This window comes from Balaenoptera musculus, chromosome 5 (genome assembly GCF_009873245.2).
Source record: "Balaenoptera musculus isolate JJ_BM4_2016_0621 chromosome 5, mBalMus1.pri.v3, whole genome shotgun sequence".
Lineage (NCBI taxonomy): Eukaryota > Metazoa > Chordata > Mammalia > Artiodactyla > Balaenopteridae > Balaenoptera > Balaenoptera musculus.
Window position 1 is genome coordinate 3059143 of NC_045789.1, and position 14612 is coordinate 3073754.

The 14612-nt window shown below is 55.5% G+C and overlaps 1 protein-coding gene across 5 annotated transcripts in view; it reads left to right on the plus strand.

The window, feature by feature from the left end:
- The window catches only part of FNIP2 (folliculin interacting protein 2), an 89915-nt gene that overhangs the window by 55060 nt on the left and 20243 nt on the right, over positions 1 to 14612 (plus strand). For all 5 annotated transcript variants that reach the window (XM_036853282.1, XM_036853277.1, XM_036853276.1 and 2 more), the window contains 6 exons: positions 1139 to 1340; positions 1639 to 1727; positions 3890 to 4036; positions 4155 to 4324; positions 8649 to 9783; positions 10465 to 10621. In XM_036853282.1, the coding sequence (XP_036709177.1) occupies positions 1139 to 1340; positions 1639 to 1727; positions 3890 to 4036; positions 4155 to 4324; positions 8649 to 9783; positions 10465 to 10621 (1900 nt within the window). The remainder of the gene's footprint in view (positions 1 to 1138; positions 1341 to 1638; positions 1728 to 3889; positions 4037 to 4154; positions 4325 to 8648; positions 9784 to 10464; positions 10622 to 14612) is intronic.

A 14612-nucleotide genomic window follows, 5' to 3' on the forward strand; every position in this document is an offset into this window, starting at 1 on the left:
CCTGACCATAAAACTTCTGATGTGTGTATGCTTTTAAAACGCGGGTATGTTGGAAATCACGGGAACATTACGGGCTGTGAGCAGAGCACGACAGAACAAGCTAAAGACCAAGAAGGAGACTGACTGCCTCAGGCCCCGTGAGCAGACGTGACCGTTAGGGTGTAGTTTGTAGTAAAGGAGGTGGAAGAGGTGGTGTCCCAAGCCTGGTGACAGACAAGGCTGAACGGTGGAGCCCGTGAGAAAGAGAAGGGTCCCTGCACACCCACCATGTGCCAGGCTAGGCGCTTTCATTTGCAGTGTGATGTCCTTTGCTTTGGTGTCTTTGTAGGGGAAAAACCAAACTAATTAAAAAAATTTTTTTCACTCTTGCGGTTAGCAGCTATGTGGTCACATGCTGGTTTTTCAGACTAGTTAAAGTAGAGACATGGATTGGCCGTATTTGTGAGGCTTACCCCTTACGACAAATTGAATACATATTCAGAGTTTATTGGCTTCTCTTGTCCTAGAAGCAGAGTCTCTGCAGAGAATCTTAAGTTGGTCGAGGATCTGACTGTAGCAAAAGAGAGGTGGGTCTTTCTGCCCGGGGGGTTTCCCAGAGAGTGTCCTCAGTCGCATGGTTTAATCTCAGCATTTATAGGAGTAACTTCATCTAATGGTTTTAATAACCTTGGGAAAGTAAGCCTCAGCTACTAGTAAATGTCCACACGTGATGCCCGGGTCACACAGAATACCACAGAGGACCATCTCTCCTCAGGTGTTCTTATCCATCGGTATCTGTCAGTCAAAACAAAGGGCCTGTGTTTTGAGCCAACGGGTGCTTCACACCCCTTCCTAAACGCGGCCAATCTGCTGTAACATAGTCCAAGGGAAAAGGACTAAGAGTCTTACAAGAGGGCCTTTGAAATTACTTTCAGTTCTCACTTAAGGTTCTTTTTGTGTTAGGCCAACACTGAGCGTCAAGCGGAGGTTTTCATTTTCACCACGGAGTCTGATGCGGGAGGACGGCCTGGCGGTAGACACGCTCTGAGTTAGGACCGCGTGCCCGGGTCGGCCGTCAGGGTGTCGCCCCGGCGTTACGGTCCGTCCTCGGTGTGGTTCACTGACGCAGGGTGTCTCCTCAAACCCCTCCTCCTTCCAGGTCAACGGATGAGACGTTCAGCTTGGCCGAAGAAACCTGCAGTTCCAACCCGGCCATAGTGCGGAGGAAGAAGATCGCCATAAGCCTCATCTTTTCCCTGTGCGAGAAGGAGGAGGCCCAGGGGAACTTCCAGGACTTCTTTTTTTCTCATTTCCCCCTGTTTGAGTCTCACATGAACAGGCTGAAGAGTGCAATTGAAAAGGTACTGAGAATGCAGTCCGTTGTCACATGGGGCCGTAAGGGTGGAGGGGTCTCTGTACCAGATCACTTTCCCAGGGCATGTAGATCAGCTGCAGCAGTGGTAGGAAGTTCCCTAGGCACACGGATGTCAGGTACCGGATCCTGATTGCTTTGGGAAAGGGAATTACTGCCCCCGACGACTTGGGTCATGTCTAGATTGAGTGTGAGCTCTAACATCGTCTCTTATTAATAAAGCCCAGTAGATGGTTACGAAGGAATTTCTCCTCCGCGTAATGTGGCTTGTTTTCTTTCCACCGAAGGCCATGATCTCCTGCAGGAAGATAGCGGAGTCAAGTCTCCGTGTCCAGTTTTATGTCAGCCGTCTGATGGAAGCTCTGGGGGAGTTCAGGTAAACTGGCAAGGTTTGGCAAACGCAACAGGGGAAGTTGGTGAGTAGCTGTAGCAGCGGCCATGGACCTCGGGATGCGTGGAGACCACAGCTCGGGAATGTTGGCGGCCGGCAGTTACTAGTCATTTTAGCAGCTCCTTCCTTTGAAGTTAAGGCCCAGTGGAGCAGAAAGTTTAAGCCACCAGCACTGAGTAATCCTCACGACTGCCAGATCTATGGTCCCTGATGTGATTGTTCCTAACAGAGTGAATGGAGAAAACTAATATTCATACATCTCATACCACCTCCCAAAAGCCCTAAGAGTAAGCACTCTTAGCCCATTTTACAGATGTGGAAACTGGAGGTTGAGATGCTTGTCCACAGCGTAAGTGGGGAGAGTATGCACGTCAGGGAGGTTACACTCCAATTTGCCAGGACAGCCCTGTGTACACCCGGTGTCCTCCCGTGGGTGTCCTGGTCAGGACATTAAATTGCATGGTCACCCTAGCGTGTCCTCACTGTCAGTTCCTAACTGTTGATCTCTGTACCCTGGAGACCGGTTTTCTGGAGGTCTTGCCCCTTGTGTCTGGGCTGTAGCTGGGATCCACGGTCACCATGCTGAGCGGGGCTGTTGCAGTGCTTCTTAGGGCCAGTTTCTGGGTGCGGAATGGAATCGCGCTTCAAAGCTGTCACGAGCTAATTAAGAGTCCAACCGTTCCTCCCTAGCCCAGGGATAAAAATGTTTACGATTCTTAGAATGTTAGAACGTTTTTGTGATGCTTAAGGTAGAGGCTGGTGAACTCTACTGCTGCTTGGAGCCAAATCCCCAGCCAGCCTTAGTTGAACCCTGGGTTATGTGTAAAGTACTCAAGTAGCACGTTAGTCCTTATCTGGGGATTGTTCAGACCCAAGTCGCACATTTGAGAACTAGTGTGAAGCTGTGTGTTTCGATGGCAGTGTGGTGACTAGCGAACCTTCTATGGTTTGTGTGGGCAGCGCCGGGCGGGCTGTGGTCAGACTCGAAGCTGGCTTGTGCGGGAGGGCCTGGACGCTCATTTAATAGAAGGTCCGGAATCTGAAAGGACAGGACCTGAGGCCTCACTGTGGATAGACGGGTCTCATCCTCACCTCAGCGACCTGCCGCTCCAGAAACAGCGACAGGATCACGTGTTAGCGTTTGGAAACCTTGGCGTCAGTAAGCGAAGCCCAGGTCCACGTAGCTGTCACTCGTCACTGCCGGCTGCTCAGCAGGTGCTCTGCCTTGTGCCAGGGCAGGATCCTGTGTGTCCCGGCTCTTTGATGCACACGGCCGGAAACTCAGGTCAGAACATGCCTCGTGTACCTCCATCCGGGAGGAGGCGGTGTCTCCTAGACGCAGAGGTGCCAGTGGAGACCCTAGGCTCGTTGGTGCGCTGCCTGGAAGGACCGCCGCGAGCCATGTGGCCTGGATCAGAGTCCCCGGCACCAGGCGCGCTCACCCGGACCTTGTCATTCAGTGCGTGCGCGTCTCCCGCAAGGAACTCCTTTACGCCTCCGGTTTCCTAATCCGTAAAGTGACACGGCCAGACTCGTCGCTTTCCCTGGCAGCTTACAGTTCTAAGAATTTGATTCTATTAGCCCGTGTAACAATCTAGTATGTAATATGGTGAAGAAGAGCCATTTATGTTCTTCTTTCATCTAAAGTGAATAGGGCGCTTTGGTTCAAAGAACGAAAGCACTAACCAGAAATTGGGAGACTTGAGTTGCCTCTGGTCACATTTTCAGTCTAGCATGTTCATTCTTTCTTCCTTTATTTTTTTCCTATGAAAATTGGCATAAATTCTGACACAAGGCATCGTGCAGATAAATTTTTCTAAGGATGACTATTTTATGTCAGTGGTTAGTATACCTTTCCTGTAAAGGGTCTCTGCCCCACGGCTGCTGAGCTTTGCTGTCGTGCAAACGCAGCGACAGATAACACGGAGATGATTGAGCATGGCTGTGTGCCGATAAAACTTTATTTATAAAAACAAGGTCAGATTTGGCCTGTGCATCGTGTCCTAGTTTACCCCCCTGTTTTACATTCTGCTTTGGATGCCTTAGGGGCTACCTAGATCCAGGTGACTGTTTTCTTCTGGATTCCTTTACACAAAGATCATCCGCTGTGACATCTGTGACAGCTCCGTGTACCTTCTCTTCTGTAGAGGGACCATCTGGCGCTTGTACTCCGTCCCGAGGATAGCCGAGCCCGTGTGGCTGGCCATGACGTCCAGCACCTTGGAGAAGACGCAGCTGTGCCAGCGCTTCCTCAAGGAGTTTACGCTCCTGATAGAGCAGATCAACAAGAACCAGTAAGCAGCGGCGCTCTGGAGCCTTGAATGCCACTTCCGAGGCTGGTGTACGCGCCGTAGGCGACAGGCCTCTTCCTGCATTGACTCACCCCGTTGTGTCTTCTCCCGTTTCTCCAAGGTTTTTTGCTGCCTTGCTGACCGCAGTCTTAACCTACCACCTGGCCTGGGTGCCCACCGTCATGCCCGTTGACCACCCTCCCATCAGAGCCTTCTCCGAGAAACGCACCTCTCAGCTGGTCAACACGCTGGCCAAGACGCACCCGTACAACCCTCTCTGGGCGCAGCTGGGTCAGTACCGCGCGCGACCGTTCAGAGGCCATGTGGGACAGAATAGGAAAGACGGGGGCCTCTTCAGTTGCTATCCGCCATCCAGCCCGGCGATCCCCGGTTGTCGCTGGGCTGCAGGGAGCGGGGGACTGGCCCACGGATTCTGCCTGTAAAGCAGCCCCCGCCCTCCCCTCCCCCCGCCAGAGCCTTGCTCTGCTCTTGAAAGCCGTGTCGGTCCGCAGCTGCTCCTCCAGTGGGGCTCCTTGACTTCGGCACCGTTGGCATTGGGGCCGGAAAATTCTTTGTTGGGTAGCGGGGAAGAGGACCGTCCCGTGCCCGGTCGGATGTTCAGCAGCGTCACTGCCCTCTGTTCACCAGCTGCCGGTGAAAACCCCCCTTCCAAAGTTGTGAGGATGACACATGCCTCCCGGCGATGCGGAATGTCCCCAGCGGGACAGGAGAGCCCCTGGCCGAGGACCACTGCCCTAGAGGGTGGACCGGATAGGAGGGAAGTCAGAGAGAAAAAGAGAGTAGCACGCTCTAGGATTTGGCCGCCTTTTAAGTTTGAGCTGAGGTCAGAGCCCTTGTCTTTCTCTCCGTTGCCCCCTCAGCTGCTTCCTCCGAGCTTTGTGCTCAGGCCCGGCGCAGGGACCTGACACGCCGCGTGGCAGCTCGTGCAGCGTGCGCTTGCGAGCCCGGGGCTCGGGGATGGGAGAGGCGCGCTCCAGGGCCTGTCACTTGGCCGAGTCTGCAGTGACCCGTCAGGCCTGCACGTCCGCTCTGCCCCAGGCCCCGTCCCTCTGCGGGACCCAGGGCCCGGGTGACACGCAGCTCAGCCTTGGGCAGCCTGCTGCCCGGTGGGGGAGAAGGGCCGTGTTCAGAACGCCCCGATCACTCCCTCGCTGGGGTGAGAAGCCCGCGAGGGACACAGTGCAGTGCAGAGGGTGAGGACGTGTGCAGGCGGCTGGACCAGACCCCAGCCTCCGGGGCAAGCGCCCTGACCCTCTGTGCCTCCGTTTCTCCGTCTGTGAGATGGGTGGTGATGGCTCATGGCTGCCGTGGGAGTTCCACCGCTTGTACGTGAAGTCCCCTGTTACCGACACTGCTGTTGCAGATGTTGATACGGGGGAGGCACCAGGAGGGGGGGCATGGGGGGAGGGGACCTTCAAGGAAGACACACTTGAGGAGTCGGTAGAAGGGCAGCATTTTCCAGAAAATAACGGCAGACCGGGGAAAAGCACGGCAATCTCGGGAAACACCGTGTTGTAATAGTAGTGAAAGCTGCCTCCGTGAGCCAAGCGCTGTTCTGGGCGCTTTCTGCACGTGTTAATTAGTTAGACTCTCATTCTAACCCTGGTACTGCGTCCTCACCGTATCAGAGATTATAAAGCTGTCTTTCCCTGTGCCCGGGGTCATGAGATACGGGAGATTACGTGGTTAAAAAAAAGGCACAGACCCTAACATTTATCACCTCAGCCATTTCTAAGTGTGCAGTTCGGAGCGTTAGGTCTGTTCACATCATCATGCAAGCTCTTCTTCATTTTGTAAAATTATACCCGTGCAAAACAAAGGCATCCACTCTAACATTAGTAGCTTCATCAGTCCTGGACTCCAAGGTTGCCTTCAAGGTCAAGGTCCAGTAAGTCTGTTACCTTAGTGATGCGTCCTGTGGAGTTCGGCTCTGAAGTAGCAGCAGTGTTTCCATACACAGCTCTCCACTTCGTACAGGTTAAACTGTTGTCAACTGTGTTTTAATAGCCTTCTTTGTTTTTACTTTTTCCCATTTATGACTTAGTTATTATAATGCACAACACCAAAAGTTAAATGCATTGCTAAAAACTGTCATTCTGAGTGGACCTTCCAAAGTGTTTTTTTTGCCAGATTTTGGGTATGTAAATCTCTTCTTCTTGATTAACACTGGGGCTGATTTAACACGAGTGTGTCATGAATTCCTGATGTGGCCGTGACACCCTGCAGCCATGGGCAGATGTGATCACAGGAGGTTAACAGTAACGCTCTTAGTCAAGAAAGTTTTCTCAAACAGAGGTGCTTGTGCTGACATCAGACTACAGTTCTGAGTCGTTTTTCTGAAATCTCACATGGTTTCTCAGTCAGTTGCAAAAGTCTCAGAGAGAAAGTTCTACTAGGCCTTCGCCTAGCCCCTTTTTTTTTTTTAATTAATTAATTAATTAATTTATTTATGGCTGTGTTGGGTCCTCGTTTCTGTGCGAGGGCTTTCTCTAGTTGTGGCGAGCGGGGGCCACTCTTCATCGCAGTGCACGGGCCTCTCATTGTCGCGGCCTCTCTTGTTGCGGAGCACAGGCTCCAGACGCACAGGCTCAGTAGTTGTGGCTCACGGGCCTAGTTGCTCCGTGGCATGTGGGATCTTCCCGGACCAGGGCTCGAACCCGTGTCCCCTGCATTGGCAGGCAGATTCTCAACCACTGCGCCACCAGGGAAGCCCCACCTAGTCCTTTTATAGAGAGGATTGTGTGATATCACTCCTGTCCTGCCCTTTAGCTGTTCTCAGGAGTCTTACCCTGGAAACCCCCTCTAGAGGGGGCACCTGTGATGCGTCCTGTCCCTTTTCCCTCAGTCTTAAACCTAACAGTGTGATTAGTCCTGTCTAACAAATGCCTCTCCTCCTCCCGCCGGATGGAGTCCAACTTCCTGAGTTCTTATTTATAGCTGCTAACCATGCCTCTCCTCTCCTTTATTTAGGATCTTTTCACATTTTGATGTATTCCAACATCCTGATTATTCCTGCCATGCTTTCTGACTTAGGGTTGCTTATACAGATATGTAAATGAGATAGATCCATGCAAAACACTCAGCACTGTGCTTGCACAGTCAGTCAGTGTTGGCTTTTTGTTGTACTTGTCAGTAATACTATTATCAACATATGGAAGGTGCGACTTACCCAGTGTCGCCGGCAGGTTTTATCACATGCGATAACTTTCATAGGCACTGGGCAGACCCTTGTGATGAGGAGCCTGACACGTCTGCCTTTCTGCTTCCACCTGTAAGCCAGATGCTCGTGCTGCATTTGCCGGCTTTTAATCAGCGTGTCAGGATATAAGTTATGGGGCATTTTTCTCCAGTAGGGTTTTCATGTGAAGTAATAGAAAAAAAATGAGATTCATTATTCATGAGCAAGTGATTTTCTTCTTGTTAATCAAATTGATTCTTCTTGGTGCCTGTGTGTATTGAGCGGACCATTTCATTAAGCGTTTTGAATTGATTCACTTGCACTTTCTGTTCAGAGATCCCGGAATTTCACCCCAGGGCCTTTTGTCCTGGGATTCTTCAAAAAGATCTCACCATTCTAGTTTCCAAGATAAATTATTTGGTTTGGTCGCATATTCAGGGCTCTGGCTTTAGCCTTACCTTGGGGAGAAGGGATCAGCCAGCCCACAGAGCTGCCTGGAAAGGCCCAGCAAGCACCTCGAGGGACTGTGTACACAGCACTGCACCCTCCGTACACTGGCACTGCACTGCCCCCAGTATACTCCAGCACTGCACCCTCCGTACACTGGCACTGCACTGCCCCCAGTATACACCAGCACTGCACCCTCCGTACACTGGCACTGCACTGCCCCTAGTATACACCAGCACTGCACCCTCTGTACACTGGCACTGCACTGCCCCCAGTATACACCAGCACTGCACCCAGTATACACCAGCACTGCACCCTCCATACACTGGCACTGCACTGCCCCCAGTATACACCAGCACTGCACCCTCCGTACACTGGCACTGCACTGCCCCCAGTATACACCAGCACTGCACCCTCCATACACTGGCACTGCACTGCCCCCAGTATACACCAGCACTGCACCCTCCGTACACTGGCACTGCACTGCCCCCAGTATACACCAGCACTGCACCCTCCGTACACTGGCACCGCACTGCCCCCAATATACACCCACACTGCACCCAGTATACACCAGCACTGCACCCTCTGTGCACTGGCACCGCACTGCCCCCAGTATACGCCAGCACTGCACCCTCCGTACACTGGCACCGCACTGCCCCCAGTATACACCCACACTGCACCCAGTATACGCCAGCACTGCACCCTCTGTGCACTGCACCCGATACACACGGGCACTGCACCTGAGCACCCAGAACAGGGCTGATCCTGGCAGGCCTTCCAGGCAGACGTTAACGTTGCAGAGGAAAACTGAAAGATGGTCCTTCTAGGAATTACCCTTGTGCCTCAGCCAGGCGTGTGAAGAAGCGATGTTGGCCTGGGAATAGGTCACCTGTATTCCTCCTGTTCGGGCTGACATAGCCTTGGCACGCTCACCCAGACAACTTGTCTCTCTGTCCACTTTGCCTCTAGGCGACCTTTACGGGGCCATCGGCTCTCCGGTGCGACTGACGCGCACGGTGGTGCTGGGGAAGCAGAAGGATCTGGTGCAGCGCATACTCTATGTGCTGACCTACTTCCTGCGGTGCTCGGAGCTGCAGGAGAACCAGCTGACGTGGGGCGGGAGCTGGGGGCCGGGCGAGCGGGCGCTGCCCGGCGGCAACATCACCACGGCCCTGGAGAGGGGCGAGGTGGAGGAGTCCGAGTACGTGGTGGTCACGGTCAGGAGCGAGCCCGCCCTCCTGCCGCCCAGCCTGCCCGCGACGGCGGCCGAGGGGCCGCACGCTGACACCGGAGACCTCTGTCCCCAACTCGCCGGACAAGGAGGCCGGGGCCCGGAGCAGAGCGCCGCGGCCCACAGCATCCGGAGACCTCGGGGCGCGTCGTGCGGGGACGACGAGAGTACGAAGGAGGCGCCCCGCGGCGGCTCCGCCAGACTCCGCAGCGGCGCAGGTGCGTGCGTGGGGCCGGCCGGCGGGGAGGAGCCGGGAGGGGAGATGCCCAAGAAGCGGCCCGAGCGCTCGGCGGCCAGGCCCTGCCCTGAGGGGCGTCCCTGGGACAGGCCACCCTGGGAGAAGGTCACCTTCCACATCGGGAGCTCCGTGTCTCCGGACTCGGACTTTGAAAGTCGCACCAAAGCGATGGAGGAGCGGCTGCGGGCCTGCAGGTGTGCGGAGCCAGCGCGCCGACCCCCCGCCGGGCCCGAGGCGGCCCGGGAGGCCCGGGACCGGCGGGCTCCGAGGTGCTCCCGGGCCCCCGAGGCATCTGCGGGGGCCCGCGGCGTCAGGACCGGGGCCGCCCAGGAGGCTGCGCAGTCGCCCGGCGCACCTGCCGGCCGGTGCGCACCTGCCGACCCCGCGCGCGCGCCAGGGAAGCCGTGGGGTCGGGGCGGGGAGCACGCGGACGGGCCTGCGCGGAGCGGGTGCGTGGCCGCCGGCTTCAGGGCGGAAGGAGGCCTCCCCAGGAACGAGAGCTCGGACAGCGCCCTCGGCGACAGTGACGACGACGCGTGTGCGCCGGCCTCGCCGGACCTGGGCCCCGGCAGTGACGGTGACAGTGAGCCTGACCGGCCCGAAGGGGCGCCGGAGGTGGAGCTGCCGCTGCCCAGGTAAGGCCGGCGTGGCGGGGGGTAGGGGGGCGGGTGGCGGGGAGGGGACAGGCCGGGGAGGTGCTGTCGGTCCAGCCGGCACCCACCGGCACCGCCGCTGTGGGCTGCCGCAGGGCAGGGTTCTGCTCTCCGAGCGTTAGTGCCCCCCGACCGGCCTGCCCTTCCTCAGCGCAGCTCTGAGCCAGGAGCTGGCGGTGCCTTTGCAGCCCCGGGGACGCTGGGGGACGCTGAGGGGCGCGGTGGCGGTGGGAGCGGGGGTGTCATCTTGCGTCGTCCCCGCGGCAGATCTGTGGCCGCGGACACGCAGCCTGCGAGGTGGTGGGTGGCATCCTGCGGGTCTCTCCCGCCTGCCGGTCAGAGCAGCTTGACGCGCTCAGGAAAAGCCCCTCTTCCTGAGGCTCCGTCCGTTGACGCTTGGTCCGTGAAGCAGTACCTAGAGATTCCTCCTGTCCTTCCGCTGTCCTGGCTGCGCTCTGAGCAGGTGTGCTGAGTTCCTCAAGCCAGACTCGGCCAGGGCCCCCTCACCACGCACACGGACTTCCCCTCCACCTCCTGGAGGATTTGTGATTCGAACCGCCCCGAATCCGTTCTTCTCACCTGGGTCCCCGGGGCTTTGTTCCGGCGGCAGTGCCAGAAGGCAGCGCGTTTTCGCGTGGGTTCTGACGGCCGGTGTCACCTTAGGTCTCAGAGCATCAGCAGCCCGAACGTGAGAAACTTCGGCCGCTCCCTCCTGGCGGGTTACTGCCCCACGTACATGCCGGACCTGGTGCTTCACGGGACCAGCAGCGATGAGAAGCTGAAGCAGTGCCTGGCGGCCGACCTGGCCCACACAGTGCAGGCGAGTGATGCCAGCCGGCGCCTCGGGCTGCTGCCCGGGCCGGGGGGCGGCCAGGGGTGTGCTTGGCCACGGGTGCGATCGAGGGATTGTCGCTGGAGCTGCCGGCAGGGTTGCAGGGACCCGCGGGGCTGGTGAGCCAGCCGGGAGTTAGCGGCAGCTGGAGGCTGTGAGCACACCGGGCGGGCAGCAGTGGGGGAGGGAGGGGCTGCCTGGCTGCAGGAGCACGGCCGGGCCGGGGACCCCACCTCTCTCTCCTGCAGCCTCTGAGCTCTCGTGGTGGCCCCCGTTGGCTGAGCCCAGCCGGAAGCCACAGGGCAAGGTCGCAGCTGATGCAGACGCGGTCCCAGGGCCCACGGAGGTCACCTCCCGAGCCCCCCGAGCAAAGGGTGGATCTGGGGGTGGGTGGGTGGGGCAGACAGAACAGTCAGCACAGATGGTGACAATGGTGTGCCTTCACGGGGAGGACCAAAATGATGTCACATATGGTTTGCCTTTAGGCCGCTCCTTGCAAGATCCTAGAAGTAATTTATTTTAACTGATTTGTCATTAAGTTCGCTTTGATGGCTGCATGAGAATGACTGTACAGAGATTAACAAGTCTTCCTGGAAGACTGCCTTCTGTCTGCTGCTAAGGGCTTCTCCGCTCTCTGCAGCGTGACAGGACCTGAGCAGCGATGGAAATGATGTCGATCTGACAGGCCTGTTTTCAGTTGAGCTGCTCTTGGACAGATGTGCAAAAATAGCTGTTTTGCGTTGGAAACATACTGTATCTTGGGCAATAGGGAAAGTCCTCATCGCATTAGGAAAATTGAAACTTGGCTAGTTACCTGTCTCCTCGCCCAACAAATCCTTTTCGAGGCTGGACAGAAGGCAGTGCGTACTGCCTTTGACCTTGAGCTTCTCCTCTGCGAAGACCAAACATCCAGCAGGCACAGGCCAAGCAGACTGGAGGTGTTGGTGTGAAATGGGAGGAAAAGCCCGGTGATGAAGCAGATGCGCTCACCCCCCTGAACGGGGAGGGAGGGAGATGGGGAGAGGGCGGCCTGAGGCTGGGGGCCCGCCCGGTGTGGGCGTTGCTACCACGATCCTGACCCGCCCTGCTTTGTGCTTGGCCGCCACCCTCCCCAGGCTGGCGCTGGAAGGAAGCAGTGCCGTTAATATTCTGTCTTCATAGTTGTCACGAGCACTGTGTCCTTGCCTGTCACCTCAGAGGCCCGCACGTCGGTGACCTCGGAGAAAGGAGATACCCTCCTTGGACGACGCTCTTTCGGGGTTGGCTGAACCACACGTGGAGGCTCAGTGGTTCTAGGGCCATGCATGTGTTTAGTGCCCGCCCCACTGTGGACACGCATCTATCGACTGATAGCCCGTTTTGCCCTTATTATCTGCAAAACCATACGCGACGCTTTTTATGTCTTCCATAGGCTGACAAGTTCAGAGGTTTGTGTATTAGGTTTTCATGGTGACCATCTAGCTCTCTAATTCTCATATTTAGGAAAACAAAACCATGTTTCCTCTGTTTGTACTCTTAAAGACGTGTCATCTCTCATTTTCTCTTCCTTGCAGAAGTAGTGTTTTCACACTGCAGCTGTTCTCACCTCTGTAGATTATGCAGTCAGCCTGAGAGATGGAAAGTTGCTGACCATAAAAGCCTGTATGGTGTCAGATTGTGGGGACACGCCCCGTGCAGCCGGCCTGGGTGTTAAGAGGAAACTGTGAAGGGGCATAAACGATGTTCAGAAGTGTACTGCATTCAGGATGTGTCTGATTAGCATTAGTGGAGTTCTCGTGTCACTTTGGCACGTTCTTCTTAATGGATTTGGCTTTTGAAGTAAGCGTTCCATTTAAACTGCTTCTCAGACTGGGGCCCTGCTCTGTGGCAGAGTTTAAATAAAAATTGCCATTGATGAATATTTGTGGAAAAGTAAATTAGGAGGTTTGGGGGGGGTGCGTTATATTGAATTTACTGCTCCCTAAAGCCTAGTAATTATTTAAATTCTAGAGTGTGTTATCAGAGGAAGACGCAAAGGCCCAAGAACAAGTACATGAGCAGAGTTAGGGCTGAAATAACAGCTTGCTGAGGAAGAGGGGCTCGGGATACATTGCTTTACTGTAATTTGCTTCTGAAAACCTGTTTTTCGGACGTTAATAATTTCTAGTGTTCATGCCAGACTTCATCCAGCTTTGAGATTCATAATTGTTTGTAGAGAAGGGTTTTTAGTAACTGTTTAAAAGCAATTGATTTACATTATTGATCTGTTCTCTAGGCCTGTGCACGATTGGATTGTAAAATCTGTCTTACGTAAATGCGTACTTTTGTAACCTTGGTGGACCAGCTTGCGGAGTGTCTTCTCTCACTGAGGCATTGCATCCGGAGCTTCCAATACTAAGAATTTCTTTTTGTGCATTTCCTTACCCTAGTCTCTTATGAAAGAAAGATGTATCGACTTTATTTCACTCATTTTGATTTTTATTACTGGCTTCCACGTGGTAAGATTCTGATGGTCTTTAAATATTTAAACACGTGTTCTTGTTTAATCCACATACCACCTCTGTTCTGTCATTGGAACTGTCTCTTTGCCTTCTAACATGTAGATTATACAGCTGCCTTCAATTAGGCTGAAGTCATATTTAGTTTCATTCTTTTCCTGCCGCATCTAAATGCGAATTCTTTCTTCTGTTTTCCTTTTGGCTTTAAATGGTGAGGTGGGAGAGAGAGGGTGAGAGAGCAGCTTCACTCTGCACCTGTGACTGTCAAGGAGCTTTTTCTCTCTTCTTTTCTCACGTGTCCTGTCCGCCTGTGGGTACTGCTGACGGGGGCCGGGGCAGGCATTAAGTTACGGGGCAGTGGAGGTGGCAGAGGAGACCGACTTGACACTGATGCCTTTGTGCTGCCACTTGTTCGCCGGTCGTCAGGTAAATCCCTTGGCTTCGCTAAGCCTCAGAAAAATGTGTTTAGAGGAACAGATAAAACGTAACCCAGCAGTTAAGGAGTTTGGCTTCTAAAGGCAGACACACCTGAGATTGACCCGTGGCTCACCCCTCGCGGCTTCGTGGCCTGGCGCAGGATTCTTTAATCGTCTCAGCATCAGTTTCGTTTTCTAGAAAATGACTGGCGGTTAGAGGTCTGCTTGAAGACCGTGAGATAATGCGCATCCAGTGCTGGACACAGCGCCCGGCACGTTACCGAACGCCCGACAGACGGTAGCTGTTACAGTGACACCCGTGCACGCGCTTTGTAAGCGAGTTTGCCAAGACGCTCCCGCTGGGGGGGGTGGGACAGCAGCGGGACCCACCCACCCGGCGCTCAGGGCGGCCGCTTTCCCTCCGCTGGTGGCCCCACGAGGCGTGGCCAGGCCGCTCCAGCTCTGCAGGGTCGGCTCATCGGGACCAAAATTAACAGCAGGTATTAGTGTTTCTTTTAACAAAAACTGTGTGCCAGGCCTTCGGGCGTCTTCCGAGTACTCTGCGAAACGAGGTGCCGGTTGGATACGGCAGCCGCTCTCGTTTCGTTTTAAGAGTAGCGACAGGCTGACTGCAGACGTAGGCGGAAAGCCGCAGCGCAGCGGAGCAGCTTCGCCGGCGGCTTGGCTGGGACGCGCGCCGCGAGCGCCCGATCGCCCGCGCGGCACCGTCAGCCAGGGAGCCGACGCAAGGACAGGGAGTCACAGCGACCGACGGGCATCGCTTTAGCGACGCGGGCAGCACGGGGGTGGCCCGGAGTCAGCAGCGGCCTGAGGTCCGTAGTGCTGAGGAGCCGACAGGCGCCCGTGCCGGGCAGACCTGCTGCTGGCGAGACGGAACCCGTCCCGGTGCGGGGGGGCGTGCGCAGCGGGGCGCGGGCCTTCGGCACCGTCTGGCTCTTGGGGGCTGTGCGTGTGGCTGCACCTGTACCAGCGTGCACCCTGGGTTACGGCGTCAAAAGGCGTTTCTTACTGCAGATGGGGGTTTTAAAAATACCTGAAAAAACTACCCATCTCCGGGTATCGCAG